At 38.1% G+C, this 17,110-nt stretch overlaps 1 protein-coding gene across 1 annotated transcript in view; it reads right to left on the reverse strand.

Annotated features, from left to right (window-relative positions):
* Nucleotides 1-17,110, reverse strand: part of CAPN9 (calpain 9) — a 361,781-nt gene that overhangs the window by 187,393 nt on the left and 157,278 nt on the right. Inside the window, exon 7 of the mRNA XM_085612050.1 lies at nt 10,965-11,050. Coding sequence (XP_085468176.1) covers nt 10,965-11,050 — 86 coding nt within the window. The remainder of the gene's footprint in view (nt 1-10,964; nt 11,051-17,110) is intronic.

Consider the following 17,110-nt stretch of genomic DNA (forward strand, 5'->3'; position numbering starts at 1 on the left):
ATAATAAACACATGTTAAAAACCTGTGGGTGACAATTGGAAAAAATTTATACATGTGCAAATTTGCTGCTATCAAAACAATGTCTGTATAAATACATTTTGTTCAAACAGATTACACAATATAAAAATATCCAATAAAAGCGCCAATAGTTTAGAATGTTTTACTATTTTTCCTTTAAGGGCTAATCAATCCCAATCCATTGTTCACCATACACTAGTTTGATAATCCTGTTGGGGCCCGAACAATTTCTGTGATTGGGCTCCTGTAATCTATATACATTACATAGTTAGTGCAAATTGTGCTATTAAAGTGCTAATATGATGACTACTACTTCTCTTTTTGTTCATCAATAAAGTGACGCCGTGCTTAGTAATTTTGTCATTTTACAGTGTGCCATGAGACCATGTGCACCACTGGAAAAAAACAGGATATCTTAAAGCAAAAGGGGACAGAATGCAATCTTATAATATATTTACATCGATATGTTGTCAGTATAGATTAGTCATGCTATATTAAAGCCAAGTGTACAAATCTTCAGTTATGTTCAAACTGTGTGGACTCTTGCTGTCTAAGTCTAAGATGTATTTAGTCTCAAGTCGTCTGAGTATTGCCTCTCTGTTTCCTCCCCTTCTCAATGGGGGACATTATCTATTACATAATACTTCAACTGATTAAGATTTTTGTTAAGGATTTCATTGAAGTGACGGGCTACCGGATAGGAACTAGCAATGTTGGTTATTGCCCGTAGATGTTGCAATATCCTCTTGTGGACCTGGAGACGCGTACGGCCAACATATCTTAGTCCACAAGACCATTCTAATATATAAACAGCAAACTCAGATTTACACGTTAAAAACGTACAGATTAAAATTGGTTTATCATTAAAAGGTGTATGGAATGTGGTTTTACTTTCTCCATATTTACATGCTTTGCATGTCGTACACCTTACAAAGCCTTTACGTTTGGTTAACCAATTATTATTGGCGGGAATTTCGGGACTGCTGCGGACTAGATGGTCGCTTGTACTGCATGCTTTTCTAAATGTTATAGTAGGGGAAGCAGGCATTTTATCCCCTATGACCGGGTCACTTAAAATCAGGTGCCAATTTTTCTTAATTATTTTCCTGAGACTATTCCTTTGTGTATTGTATGATAGGACTAGCCTGGGATTGTTGGTTACATTGTCTGTGGTATCTGACTGTTTTATTTTGCTTTTTGAAAGTTTAAACAGCAAATCTTTTCTTGACATTGATTTTGTGTGTACAATTGCTTGATCTATGACTTTATGTCCATAGCCCCTTGCTAAAAATCTTACTTTGCATTCCTGTTGGGCTATGTGTAGATCATTATCATTGCAGCATTTCACCGTATGGAATACTCTGCACTGTGTGTTACAGATGAAAGCTGCTAGAATGTAGGATTGTGTTGCCTGATGTGGGCTTGCGATGTAACCGTGTTTGTATTCTGCTATCTTGCACTTATACCTCCACATCAAGAAAACATATGCAGTTTGTACTTATATCAGATGTAAATTGTAAATTCATGTCATTGTTGTTAAGTTTGTTAATAAAACTTTCAGCACTTTATCACCTCGCAATATTATGAACAGGTCATCGATAAATCGGACCCACTTCACCACATTATCTGTCCAACTCTTTCTGTGATTGATTTTTAATACTTTCTCCTCCCACCACCCCATATGGAGACAGGCGTAGCTGGGCGAAAAGCTCGCTCCCATAGCTACGCCTCTCTCCTGGTGGTATACCTGCTGTTTGAACATAAAATAGTTGTTATTCAGACAGAAATTGGTGAGGTCAATAAGTAGTTTGTTGTGCACGTGAAATTCTATGGGTCTTGTACCCAGGAAATACTCTAACGCCCTCAGTCCATCCCTGTGATGGATTGAAGTATACAAATTAGATACATCCATGGATATCAGAATATACTCATCTTCCTATTTAAAATCATGCAGTTGTCTTTAAAAAGTCTGTAGTGTCCTGTATATATGACGGTAAGTTTTTTACGTGCTCTTGTAAAAACGAATCTATATACACTGATACATTTTCCAATAAGCTGTCCTTTGCAGATATTATTGGTCTGCCCGGAGGTCTCAGTTTGTCCTTATGGATTTTTGGGATGAAGTATATTACTGGTATTTTTGGGTGTTCGTTCTTAAGAAATTTAAGTTCTTCCTGACTAATTAGGCCCATATTTTTCCAGGCCAGTAATTTCATAAATAATTAATCCTGCTTCTCTTTCATGATAGATTTTGAACCCAGTTTGTAACAGTTGCGGTCCCCCAGTTGATGTAAAGACTCCTCCATATACTGTTGTTTAGGCCAAATGACCACATTCCCCCCTTTATCGGAGTTTCGTATTATTATGGAGTCATTGTCCCGCAATTTTTTCATTAGTTGATGGTATTTTTGCAACTGCACATTATGTTTCTTTTTCTGATTCTGGGTTTTCAGGTGCAATTTCCTAATTTCAGATGTTACAATTTCGTTAAAAGTATCTATTGAATCTTTGATCATTATTGGCACAAATTTAGATTTTGCTATAAAATTGGTGACTGGTGAAGCGTTGATGTTAATCTCCATGTTTTCCATTGTCACCTGTGTGGATTCCTCGTTTAATGGTTCCGCTCTTTCCATCATGTTAAGGTCGTGATCAGATTTACATCCGCGGCTGTGAGGTCTGTGCTGTTTCTTTTCTGTGTTATGATTGGGGTTGTTAATGGTGCTTTATCAGTTTTTAATTGATGGAACTTCTGAAGTTTTATCTTTCTGATATATTGATATATATCCGCCTGTGTCTGTGGGTATTCAAAATTGCTTTCAGCACAAAATGATAACCCCAATTTTAAAAGCTGTTCTTCCGCTTTATCCAGGTTGACATTTGCTAAACTTGCGTTGTTGGTATTTATTTGTGGCGCCACCCTCTCTTGTTCGACTTTTTGTTGTTGTGCACATTCCCTCCTTGGTTTCCTTCTGTCCTGGCGCCTGGCATTTCTCCTTTGCTTGTGTAGTTGTTTGGCTTCCTGGGACGGAGTGTTTGACGCCTTTGCTGCCGTAAAAAATGTAACTCATCTACCAATGTATGTCCTCTTTTGTTGCATTTCGTTGATCCGGATGTGCTTGGATTTATTTCAGCTTCTGATTCAGTTTCAACTGAAGAACTTAAATCTGACATTGATGACGCTGATTGAATTCCACATTTGGCTCCAGCTCTGGGGCCTAACTCGGTACTTTGATTTGCATTACTTTTCGCAGCTTTTGCTGCATCATACTTGCGCGAAAAGGTGAAAATTTGGCCTTGTTCGTAGTCATTTTTATTGCGCTGAAATTTAAAAGATTTTCTTTTTTTAATCCCTTCTTTTTTCAGTCGCGATAACATTTCCTCTCTCATTTTGTGCCCCACATTGTCACTTTCAAACACCTCAATCTTTAAATTAATATCATCAATTTGTTGTTGCAGCTCTCTCCTATCTATATCAGCATATTTAATTAGGATCTCCATTAATTTTTTAGAAGATTCTGAATTGCATTCTCCCCACTCCCTTAGCATGTTAGGATTGGGAGTATCATAATTGAGGGCAAGCATGATTCGAAGTCCCCTAGGGATTCTGCCCACTTCCAGGTACTTGTACAGTGACCTGTGTTCTCACCATTTTGTTTGTTCAGCCCTTGATAATTTCTCCAATTTTCTGTACAGTTCTTTCAGGCTCGTACCGTTTATTTCACTGCCTTCCCTGCCCATTTGTTCTGGAGCATGCATACTTGCAGTCTCTGAAAACATTGCCTCTGCCGCCTCTGCCCTTCCTCTGAGCACGTCGGCAGCCATTATATTGCACTAATATTGCGAGCTTGGTTACTGCTATACTGCGAAGCTCCACCACTTCTGCACACCTCTCACCACGCTATACAGGGTGTCTCCTACCTTTCAGGCATTCGCCGCATCTCCCGCATCCTCCGACACTGAATTCACTGCTCCCCCGTACTCGGTAGGTGTCCTCCCGCTGCCTGGGGGCTTGCGGCATTCTCCTTCCTGAGACCTGTTTACTATTCCAGTTTACACCAGACTTGGCTTTGTGCCACACTGCCCAACTCGAGAGGGGGTCCGTTTTTCAAGAAAGCCGTCTTGAAAATAGCATTTCAGTACTCCTTTCCTCACATCCGCGAAGGAAAAACGGAACGGACTCCTCTTAGTACATGCTGCCAATTATTTTATTTTGTGCTTCGTGCCGCCATGACGAGTTTCGGGCTACCCACAGCCCTTGATCACATGACATGCTCTCAGTTTTTTCCATTTTTAAAGTGACAGTGCTAAAAGTGACAATGAACATGAAAAACAGACTATCCCTTCGATCTCTGTTTTTGTGCTTGTTACCATGTACATTTGTATATAGATTTACATCATCATTATAACTGGTGTTTAAATTATCTATAAAACTTACTATATATATATATATATATATATATATATATATATTCACTGAAAAAAACATAGGTTTCAGGGATGTTATAGTTAGAAATTCTCATTTAAAAAAACATAGAAATTTGCTTAAAAAAACATAGGGTTCAGGGATCTTATAGTTGGAAATTATCATTTAAAAAACCATAGAAACTGAAAAAACCACAGGTTTCAGGGACGTTATAGTTAGTTGGACATTTTACTCGTTAAAAATCAGAGAAATTCTGCCGTTATAGTTAGATGAGTTAACAACTCGCACCCCCGCAATGCACTGCTGATGACATCACATATTACATCACTCATGACATGGTCAGTGACATGTTATGTTATGTTATGTTATAGGGTATTTCTTAAGCGCACGGCTACTCCACAGAGTGTACCGGCGCTAGGCTGACCCCAAAACAGAGCAGCAAAAACCTGAATAACAGCCACACTATTTCTGGAAAAGCCAGGTCTTAAAACCTCTTCGAAAATTGAGAAGGTCGCGTTCTTGCCGCAGGATAAGAGGGAGGCTATTCCTTAATCTGGCTGCGACCACCTGAAAAGAGCGTCCGCCCATATGAGAACGGTGAAATTTAGGCACAATTGTTAGTTGTTGGGATGATGAACGCAGTGTTCTGGAGGGTTTATAGGGTTGGATTTTATTTCTAGTATATGGGGCTCCTATCCTATTCAAAGCCTTAAAAGTTAAAACCAGGGATTTAAAACAGATCCTCTGTCTTACTGGTAGCCAATGCAAAGTGCTCAGATGGGAGGACATATGGGCTCTTGGTCCAACTGCAAGAACTGCCCTTGCTGCTGCATTTTGAACCACCTGTAGATGATTTAATAGGTCACTGAAGACATCTCAAATGACATCACTGATGACATCATCCAGTGACTGAGTGTTTCTAAAAAGTTTAAATATGTTTTAGATATATATATTCCACGGTGTATTGAGCATTGAGTGGGTGCATGAGTGTCTGAATGGATGATTTAATAGGTGCATGACTGACTGTATACGTGAGTGATTAAAGGTGTCTTACTAACAGATGGGTGACAGACTGATACAGACATTCATACAGATTAATCAGTCAGTTGGTGTGTAAGTGGCTGCTTGGGTTAGTTAGTAGCTACATGAGTGTCTATATGGGGTTTTGATTGGTTGTCTGAGTACCTGAATGGGTGCCCAAGTGTCTGAGGGAGTGGGTGGGATGTTTGTGACTCCCTGCTTGATTGTGTTAGTGGGTGATTCACTGGGTGTATGGGTTCAAGAGTGAGTCTGTAAGGGGCTGTATGGGTGGGTGATTATGTGTATGGCTGTGTTGGTGAGTTAATGGATGTCTCAGTTGTACATGTGTGAGTAACTACATATGTGAAAGGCAGTATATGCGAGTGTTGGAGTATATAAATGACTATATGTGAGAGTGAATGATTGTGAGAGTGGCTGTATGGATGAGGGTGTGCTTGTGTCAGTGATTGTATAAGAGAGTTAGTATGTGTTAGTATCTGTATAAATAAGTGAGGTGGTGTGTGTATAACTGTGTAGGTGAGTAAATGGGAGTGTGATTGATTCTTTGCATGACTGACTAGCTGTGTGAATAACTCTCTGGGTGAGTGGCGGTGTGTGAGTGTCTGTATGGGTGTATGAGTGCATATGATAGTGACTGTATTGATGAGTGACTGCATGTATGAGTGACTGTATGGATGAGGGAGTAGATGTGTGTGTGTAGACCTAAGAATCAGTGAGTGGGTATGTAGTAACTAGTATTGGTGTGCCTATGGTTTCGAGAATGGCAGTCTGTATTTTAGAGTGGGTGTATCAAAGGTTATATTAGGTTGTGAGGAGGTGATCAGATTATCACATGGATGATGTCATCTGTGATATCATTAGTGATGTCATTTGAGATGTCATCAGTGATGTCATTTGAGATGTCATCAGTGATGTCACTGCCCATGTCATGAGTGATGTAATATGTGATGTCATCAGCAGTGCATTGCGGGGGCGCGAGTTATAGTTAGCTCAACTAACTATACCGGATGAATTGCTCTGGTTTTGTACGAGTGAAATGTCCAACTAACTATAACGTCCCTGAAGCCTGTGGCTTTTTAAATGCTAATTTCCAACTAAAACGTCCCTAAAACCTATGGTTTTTTTCTGAGAATTACTATGGTTTTTAAATGATAATTATTAACTATAACATCCCTGAAATATATGTTTTTTCAGTGAATTTGAATATGTATATATATATATATATATATATATATATATATGTGTGTGTATATACATATGTGCATGAGTGTGTGTATATATAAGTATGTATTTATATATGTGTCTAACTTTACTTTTTGTGCAGAAACCTGAGCCGCTCTCAATGGCGGGCCGTCGCGAGCCCCGAATATCCAAAAAGTATTGTATTCAACGATCCAAGAAACGATACGCCTGGTTTGGAGTGTTGGCAGGCAATAATAATGAAGCTCATGCTCGGAAGGGTTCGTGAACCCTCCTCGGCCCTCAGATATCAACATTTTTATTTTTTTTAATTTCTCAGGATCTACACCATTAAAAAAAGGTTGCCTTCTAAACCAAGAGCTGCCTTTTTGCAAAATTTGGTGTAATTCTGTTCAGCAGTTCGGGCTGTAGCCATGTCTAAAGTTCCCATGGTAATTAACTGCCAGTATGTTATATATATATATATATATATATATATATATATTCACTTAAAAAACCATAGGTTTCACACAGGTTATAGTTAGGTGGAGATTTCACTCGTAAAAAACCAATGAAATTCCCCCGTTATAGTTAGTTCAGATAACTATAACTCACGCGCCCGCAATCCACTGCTCATGACATCACATATTACATCACTCATGACATCACTAATGACATCATCCTTGTGATAGAGTGGCGGTCGCGCGAGTTATAGTTATCTGAACTAACTATGACGGGGGAATTTCATTGTTTTTTTACAAGTGAAATATCCACCTAACTATAACCTGTGTGAAACCTATGGTTTTTTTAAGTGAATTTGCAAGGTTTTTTAAATGCTAATTCCTAACTATAACGTGTGTGAAACCTATGGTTTTTTAAGTGAATTTGTACGGTTTTTTAAATGCTAAGTTATGTATTTATTATTATTTTTTTTTTTCAAGGTTTTTCACCGTGCGCGCACTGTGCGCACGCTTTGGGCACACGGTCCGCTGCGCGCACCCTGCAATTTTTTTCGAAAAAAATAAAATGGTTTTTTCCCCTTGGGGGTCCTTCTGTGACCCCCTGACAAAGGCTAGGGGGTCAGGAACTCTCTTCCCTTCCCCCTTTTCACGTTTTCCACCTTTTTTCCCCCTTTCCTTTTCAGTGCGAGAGACAAAATGGAGGCCGACACTTCCTGATTTCGACCGATTCGAATGTTTACCGACATCTAACAACCAATCAGAATTTCGCTCACGCACGTTACCGTGCGCACATGGTGCGCGCGTATAGATATATATATGCTTTTAAATGCTATTTTCTCAGGAAATACTGAACAGATTGACACCAGACCTGCAAAAGGCACTTCCCTGACCTGAGGACTACCTCTCTGCCAAATTTCAAGTAATTCTGTTCAGCCATTCGGGCTGTACCTTCGACTAAAGGTCCTATGGAAAAATGCATGGGGAAAATGCGTTTTGGGACCCCCCTTTTTTCTCGGCCCCCGCTTGACGAATCACCCCGAGACTTTCAGGGTAGGATCTGAGCAGAGCGCCCCATTTGTTTTGAAAGTTTCGCGAGGATGCGTCAACCGGCGCCAAAGTTATTCAAAATAGAATTTTCAGATTTCCTATGGAAACACGGTCCTAACTATAACTATCTACTGCCGACCGCCAGTAGATAATATATATATATAAGGAAGTTTAGAGAATAAAGCAGCAGGGTTTTAAGTGAGTGCTCAGCCTGGACTTGTCACTTTATCAGTAATGATAGTATTGCCCACCTCAAATGGTCAGCTGCTTAAATTACCACAAATATAACAGTTATCCACAAGTATGAGAGGCAACATATAAACAAAAGTGTTAACTGGTTTCAAAACAAACAACTAAATGTCGAATCCACACAGTAGTTGAGTATTTGCTTGAATTCCTTTATTCCAAGATTCAGTGTGACCAGATCCGCAGCCAACGCGTTTCGCCCAAGCATGGGCTTTTTCAAGGTTGTTAAGAGATCATACACATACAAACATTGTAAAGGATCATAAGTATACATCGAACGGTTGTGCAACCACCAACCATGTGATGGGGGAACGAATAGTAGTGTGCAGAAAAACCCAACGAGGCTGTGAGAAACAGAGGAAAAGCATGAAGCGGCACAACACGTGAGTGACATCCCGGACCTCGGACCTCGGCTGTTCTCTTTTCACTCTCTGTGTTTAGTAAGTAATAGACGAGAGACTTGTGTGGATTGTATTTTTAATGCCGTTACGAAGGGAAGCTACGTCTTTCCGTGTTCATGTTTGGTCGGTAGCCAGTTTGTTTAGGCTGTCCCGTCTTGCCTAAGGGTTCCGTCATTAACGGCTGTTAACCATTAGGTAAACTTTTAATACCTGTGGGTGACTAAAGTGTTTTATAGAATTCAGCTGCACAGAATTTCACGCCATGAATATCTGCCTGTTTCCGCTGTACGGTATGGTCGTTTTTAACTGTAATGCCCACATGGCACGGTAGCTAGTCTAGATGACAGCATTCACTTAGGACATGACGACGGCTTTCCTAATGGAGGGTCTAGCCTTGAATAAATTGTTTTCGCAATGGAGGAATGTGTCAGCAATTTCCATGAGTTGCTGGAAACTGTGATAGTTGTCGACCTTTGTAATTCTTCGTTTGAATCTTTTTTTTTCTTTTTTTTCTCTTTTTCTGACCAGCACTGACCAGTTAGGAGAAATTGACTACACAGTTTGCTGTATGGTACAAACCTAAACGGACGTTCTAAAGCTATTGGCTTGTTACCTAGTTAGGTGAGTTGAGACTACAATGGCTTCAATTCATGGTCCTCTCGAGTTACCGCCTAATATTGACGCACTAATTAATATGCTGATTTTACTGTTTAGATTGAACTCTGGGTCCTGCCGTTTTCGTCATACTACTCTCATTTGACGTGTATATTTTTTTATTGTTGAAACTCGGTAAGCGACTTCTTTCTGCTCTTGGCCTATTTTTTATTTTTTATGTTCATATTTTTTGTTTTTAAACACATCACTTTTGCACTTTGTGCTCTAGTTCTTCTGATTTGGGACTACACACTTATTCCCGCTTTTTGAGTCATGTTTCCCAGTCACAATGGTAACTTCCTAATAAATCGGGATGTCACTCACGTGTTGTGCCGCTTCATGCTTTTCCTCTGTTTCTCACAGCCTCGTTGGGTTTTTCTGCACACTACTATTCGTTCCCCCATCACATGGTTGGTGGTTGCACAACCGTTCGATGTATACTTATGATCCTTTACAATGTTTGTATGTGTATGATCTCTTAACAGCCTTGAAAAAGCCCATGCTTGGGCGAAACGCGTTGGCTGCGGATCTGGTCACACTGAATCTTGGAATAAAGGAATTCAAGCAAATACTCAACTACTGTGTGGATTCGACATTTAGTTGTTTGTTTTGAAACCAGTTAACACTTTTGTTTATATGTTGCCTCTCATACTTGTGGATATATATATATATATATATATATATATATATATATATATCCAACCAATTCTGACCCAAACTATAGATCAGACACTGACACAGGGGTAGCGTCGCTATTCCAATCCATTTATTTAATTTCTCTTGCTATATGACGCGTTTCGGCATACCTGCCTTGTTCACATTGGCACATTAGAGATATATATATATATATATATAAAGCTTTAATCACACTCTTTATACTATCAATATATAAATATAAAACTTAAAAATCTGGAAGTTATGAAAAGACACAATAGTTTGTCATTTAAACATACACATCTATTCTGACATTTCACTACAAATCCATAAACAAATCCTTGACCAATCCCCACCACCTACCCTGCCTACCTTGACCCTCCTGCAGTTGTGCTTTCTGCTTTCAGTCAAAACAGAGGAGCAGAGGTGTGCTGACAGGCTCACAGGGAGCCCTGGTCTGGAAGGCCTTTGACATCACAACGTTTAGTAACCAGTTTTGTTATCAATTGTTGCAATGTCATACAAGTGGGTTGTGAGATTCAGAAACTGAAATTAAGGATAGAGGCTCTCAATAAGAGCCATATATAACAATACTATAATCGCAAGATAAATATGTATTTGCTGTTCCTAAATCCACATCTCCTTGTCTATATGAAGTGGCTTGGTTATTGTAATAGATGCAATATTATTGTCATGAGGTATTTGCATATGATGTAGTGGTGGTATATCACATGGACAATTTACTATATGTTCTGATACTTCCATAGTGTCACAGTCATATGAAAAACATGTATTTCTCTTGCTATTTATAATGTGTGATACTGCCTGTATACTGACTTGTCACTCCAAGGGCCGTTCCACTCCACCTGACCCCATGGGTTTCTGATGCGAACAAGCCGAACCTTCTTGCCTCTGTACTCCACCTATAACAAGAAAATAATAGGTGGGTACATTTAACTGCAATCATTTACAAGAGAGTTTGCATGATTTTAACAAGACAAAGAAAAGGAGGTTTGGAGATTGGGACATCAGAGATTTCAGGAATAATTGATCCTAAAAAAAACTCAAGTGTCCCAGAAACATAATCAAATGTGAAACATATAATTACATCACTTCTTCACCTGTCTAGTAAGCCACTGCTTATGACTAAGTGAGAAAATAATAGTGGCCCCCAAACTCATTCTGATTCCCTCCTTCATTTAAAGGTTGTATGCATATCTTTTGTTTTTGTTATGAATATACTTATTGTATTGTCATATTTCATTGTGAAAGCATTAGCTATATTTCTTATTAGAACATTGGAATGTTGGGAGCTCCATTGTAGACAATGAAGTTCTCCCTGCTTCTACAGGCTGATAAAGGCCGGCAGAGCAACATTCCAATGTCTTACAAAGGCCTCTCGGAGCTCGAGGGGATTTGAATCCCCTCGAGCTTCGAGAGACCTTTGTTTTATTTGTTAGAACATTCTGCCCTCTAGTGGCAGAATGTTCTAATAGCCTTATAGCTCTATTAAAGTACCGCTACCTTGTTAAAGTCCCTCGCCTTCGGCTTGGGACTTTAACGCAGTAGCGGGCCTTTAATAGCCGGTATAGCCCGCTACGGCGGGCTATAAGGCTATATTATGTAATATAGATTCATTATACTTATATTTTAGGTGTGGGTTGCTAAATTTGTAGTGGCACAGGGTGGGAAGTTAATAAGGTAATAATTAATTAACAATTAATTTATAGTGTATTATTTATTATTTAATTGACTATTCATTATGTAAATTGTGTAATCATATATTTTAGTCATACTTTAGGTATGGGCTGCTGGATTTGTAGGGGTATAGGGGAGGTAGTTAATTAAGTAATACATAATTAACAATTAATTAATGTATTATGAATTATTGCATTGATTATTCATTATGTACATTATGTATAGGGCTCCCGGTTTTGTGGTATTTATTTTTTTGTCATTTCCGTCTGTATTTATCCATATTTATTTGTCATCTTTATCTGTATTTATCCATATTTATTATGGGTTTTGTGAAAAAACTAAAGCTGAAACTGGTATATTTTCACATGTATCTTACCAATAACTATGCACTCATGCTTGAATGCCTGCCAGGTTTTAGTGATATGAACACCCGCAGAAGATAAATCAGTGCACTTATATGAAAATATGCACATTTCAGTATCAGCCTTGTGAATAACTACTGCTGTTAAGCCTCTTTACTTCCTTTTTTTTAAACCCCTTTACCTATCAATCCATACAGTTATTGGCCAGGCAGTCATGGTAAAGTGTATTTAGAATCACTCAAAAAGGACCCAATTTCCGTTTTTATCCACATTTAAAAATAAATACAGACAAGAAAATAAATGGTTTTCTGTCTGTAATTATCTGTAAAAATCAGTAAAAACGGAAAACAGGGAGCCTTAATTATGTAATATTGATTTATTTTAATTATATGTTAGTTGTGGGTTGCTATGTTTGCAGGAGTATATAGTGGGAAGTTAATTAAATACTAATTACAAAATAATAATTAATAATGTATAATTAAATAGTTAATTGATTAATAATTATGTACATTGTGTAATTATACATTTTAGTTATATTTTCAGTGTGGGCTGCTGGGTTTGTAGGGTTTTGGGGTGGAAAGGTAATTAAGTAATAATTAACAATTACCAATTAATTAATTTTGTAATTGTTTATCAGTTATGCAAATTGTGACGGGTCAAAAGTTAACAAGCTATAATTAACTAAGCATTATTTTTTAATTGAAAATTGATTATTACATTGTTTATGACTTTTGTAAATTCGATAATTTTGTAATTGGATTAGGGAGAGGTGTGGCGCAGCAGCCACAGTGGCTGACTCCGGAGCGCGGGGATTACGGTTCGATCCCCGGCGGCAGCTCAGCATCATGTGACTCTGGGCAATATCTCACTTAATCTCCCCAACGGCCCACAGCGCCTCGAAACCTTAAGGGGTGATATGTATGTGCTTTACATGTATGGATTATTATTACAAGTATGGATAATTGTTGATTAATATTTTAATATTTATATATATTTTATGTTAAGAAATAATGTTTATATTTAGAGTTTTATATTGTTTCTAAATTAATAGGGTTATTCTAGAATGTAATGTGTTTTAAGTGAAGTACTTTACCTACTGTTGCTTAGACTGGAGTGGGAATAGTAAATGTTATCTCTCTGAAGTCCAACGCCTTCCCTACTGTTGCACAGATTTGAGTGGGAATAATAAATGTTACTCCTCCCCAAGGTCCAACACTTTTCCTACTGTTGCACAGACTGGAGTGGGGAGTAGTAAAATCAATCCCTCTAAAGACCAATGAGTTCCCTACTGTTGCACAAACTGGAGTGGAATAGTACATTTTACTCCTCCTCAAGGTCCAACACTTTCCCTACTGTCGCACAGACTAAAGTGAGAAAAAGTAAATTTTATCCCTCCGAAGACCAATGCTTTCCCTACTATTGCACAAACTGGAGTGGAAATAGTGAATCTTATCTCTCCAAAGTCCAGTGCTTTCACTACTGTTGCACAGACTGGAGTGGGAATAGTAAATGTAATCCCTGTTGCACAGACTGTAGTGGGAATAGTACATTTAACCCCTATGAAGTCCAATGCTTTCTCTACTGTGCACATACTTGGAGTAAAATTAGTAAATATTAGCCCTCTGAAGTCCAACGCTTTCCCTACTGTTGATCAGACTGGAGTTGGAATAGTAAATTTTATCCCTCTGAAGTCAACACTTTCCCTGCTGTTGCACAGACTGGAGTGGGAATAGTAAATTTTACCCCTCCGGAGCGCAGTGCTTTACCTAGTGTTGCAAAGACTGGAGTGGGAATAGTAAATGTAACCCCTCCGAAGCCCAGCACTTTCCCTACTGTTGCACAGACTAGACTGGGAATAGTAAAATTAATCCCTCTGAAGTCCAACACTTTCCCTAATGCTGTACAGACTGGAGTGGGAATAGTAGATCTTACCCCTCCAAAGTCCAACACTTTCCGTATGGGTACACAGACTGTAGTGAGAATAGTAAATCTTACCTTTCCAAAGTCCAGCGCTTTCCCTACTGTTGAACAGACTTGAGTGGGAATAGTAAATTTAATCTCTCTAAAGTCCAGTGATTTCCCTACTGCTCCACATCATGGAGTTAGAATAGTAAATCTTACCCTTCAGAAATTCAATTTTTTCCCTACTGTTGCACAGACTGGAGTGGTAATAGTAAATTTAACCCCTCTGAATTCCAATGCTTTCTCTACTGTTGCGCTGTTTGTAGTGGATATTAATATATTTACCCTTCCGAAGTCCTACAATTTCTTGACTGCTTCATAAACCTATTATTCCCAGACAGTAAACATTGTTTACGCCGATACCGGAACACTGCATGCCATTACAACGCGGTTGTTACAACGACCACGTTGTTATAACGCATGCCATTACTCTGCAAGTCGGAACAACGACTTGCTCTAGGGGTCAGAAGGTGTTAAATTTGAAATACCACACCTTCTCTTCTGTTGCACAGACTGGAGTTGGAATAGTAAATTATACTATTCCAACATCCAGCGCCCCCCTAGAGCAAGTCTTTTTTCCAACTTGCAGATTAATTGTTACGCGGTCTTTGTAATGACAGCGTGGTAATGGCATGCGTAAAAAAATTATGTGGGAAAACAAGGCATATTCTTCCCAGACTCCAATACTTGTTCTAAAATTAGTGAAATATATATCTTACATATGTGTTTATAATTTTAATTTAATAGTGTTTGTTTATGTTTTTCTTTGTTTTAAAATGTTTATAATATTTTTTGTAAATGTGTTTTTTGTTTTTACATTTTTTAGAAATATTTGTTTAGTAATTTATTTAACCTTTTGGAATTGAATAGCTAATAATTTTCTGTTTTGTGTAAAATAAATACATATATGTATACATATATGTGTGTCTGTGTGATGTGCTTTTTAAAGTAGTAAAGGTTAAGAATTAAGTGTATATTTTTTTATAATTGTTACATTATATATATATATATTATATATATATATATATACATACACACATAAATATGTATATGTATTCATATAAGTATATATGGTATTGAATATTGGTGAGATTTATTTAATTTACAGTGTAATAATGGCCTAAATTAAAATATTTTAGATTTATTACTTTAAACGATATATATTAAGAAATAATATTTAAGCTTTTTAAGGATATTAGTGTGAAACAATATTTTTTTTTTATATATTTTTGTATTTACCATTATAAGTATAGGAAATCGATATTTTGTACACAACATTTCTGTTACACAATATTGTTGATTCCGAAATTATGTCAGTGATTCCCCCCATTGTGAACTTCCATTCTGTTAATGGCCCCCAGGAAGTGCCCTCTCATGGTAAATCAGAACTTCAGACTCCTTCATCATTGTTATTAAATCTTTCATTTATGACCAATGATTTTCCGAGCGTACCAGAAGGTACTAGGATTGTGCTTGTTCCCTCCTGTGCCTTGTTATAGGTGGTTGCATAGAAGTGACAGCCATGTGTCTGAATCTAGGATTTGGATGGAGGACCTGGGTGAGACAGTGGGAGAGCCTCATTGAACTGGCTGTGTTGGCGACACTTGACTGGGAATCTACCTCTGATACTCACCCTCTCATATGACTGACATCTGGGTTTGCTTCATGTCACCTAGGCCACATTGCCCTCCATGCATCTCCTCAGAAAAAGAAGCAACACTTTGCTGACTTTTACAACCAGCTGAAACCAGATCAATCCAAAATTACTAAGTCATATTTAGACATCAAAGATCCATCAGTTCTCCTGCTGACTCGATGGCTATGTCATGTTGATATCTCTCTTGTTAGCTTATCCATAATGGCAGCTTTATTCACAGGCCTGCATTCCAATATTAGCCTTCCAATATTCCTTTTAACCATTACTGTGTGACTATGCTATCATGCACATCGTGGTTTTGCCCTTGATAACCACTTCTGTAATTCTTTTGCACATTTTCAGACTCTGCCTGTTTGTGCACTGTAAGTTGTCCTAACCTGTCTTTGTCTCATTTCTATACAATAAGACAAACTGATCGTGACCACAAAGGCCATCAAGCTACAGTCCAAGCAAAGATGCACAAAACTATTGGACACATTGGAAAGCTGATAGCCATTTGAAGCTTCTGCTTAATTACATTTCCTGTAGGGAGAGTGAATTTACCATCTCCTAGGGTCATCCCTTCAACAAAAGCTAAATACAGTGCCACACTGATGTAGATTTATATTGTGTGGCCCTCATTTCCTCTCTTGTCTTTGAAATCTTTAGGCTTCCTCAATTATTCTCCATTGTATTTTTGCTGTTCCATTTCCTGGCACTGGTGTAATTTAAATATGTATGTTTGTGATGAAAGCATAAAAATAAATTTTTTCAACTCACTGTTTGTTTGAAGTTTTTATAGTTTTGGGAAATTTAACCTGTCCTTACTTTTTGGGTTTTAGTGTCCTGAAGCATTTTGAGTGAAATTCGGGGGTGTTTAGCTGCCCAGAGAAATTTGTCTGATGTCCTAGTATCTTTGTAAATGCGATGGTGAAGGCTTGGAGAATCTTGGCTACAAAACCCATCAAGACCTCAATAGCACATTTTTTTTGTACCTCGTACTACAACAGAATAAGTGAATGGGAGACCATTGACGGATCTTGCTTTTACTACTGTCTAAAACAAACCTTAGGTTAGCCATTATGTGGAAAGTTACATGTATTGTACAGTGTTTACTTAAAGATTTAACTGAACTGTCCAGAGATTCCAAGACAGGCCCATATCAGGGACATCGGACTTGATGCAAAAACAGACTTCCTTTTTAATCTCAATTGAATTAATAGCCTGAGACATGGGGATCATTTTACTCACATTATCTCCAGTTTGGAGTTTGCATGGATGGAAAAAAAACGAAATAACGTTCGCATTGGTTCAGATCTCGATTT

This window comes from Triturus cristatus, chromosome 6, assembly GCF_964204655.1.
Source record: "Triturus cristatus chromosome 6, aTriCri1.1, whole genome shotgun sequence".
Lineage (NCBI taxonomy): Eukaryota > Metazoa > Chordata > Amphibia > Caudata > Salamandridae > Triturus > Triturus cristatus.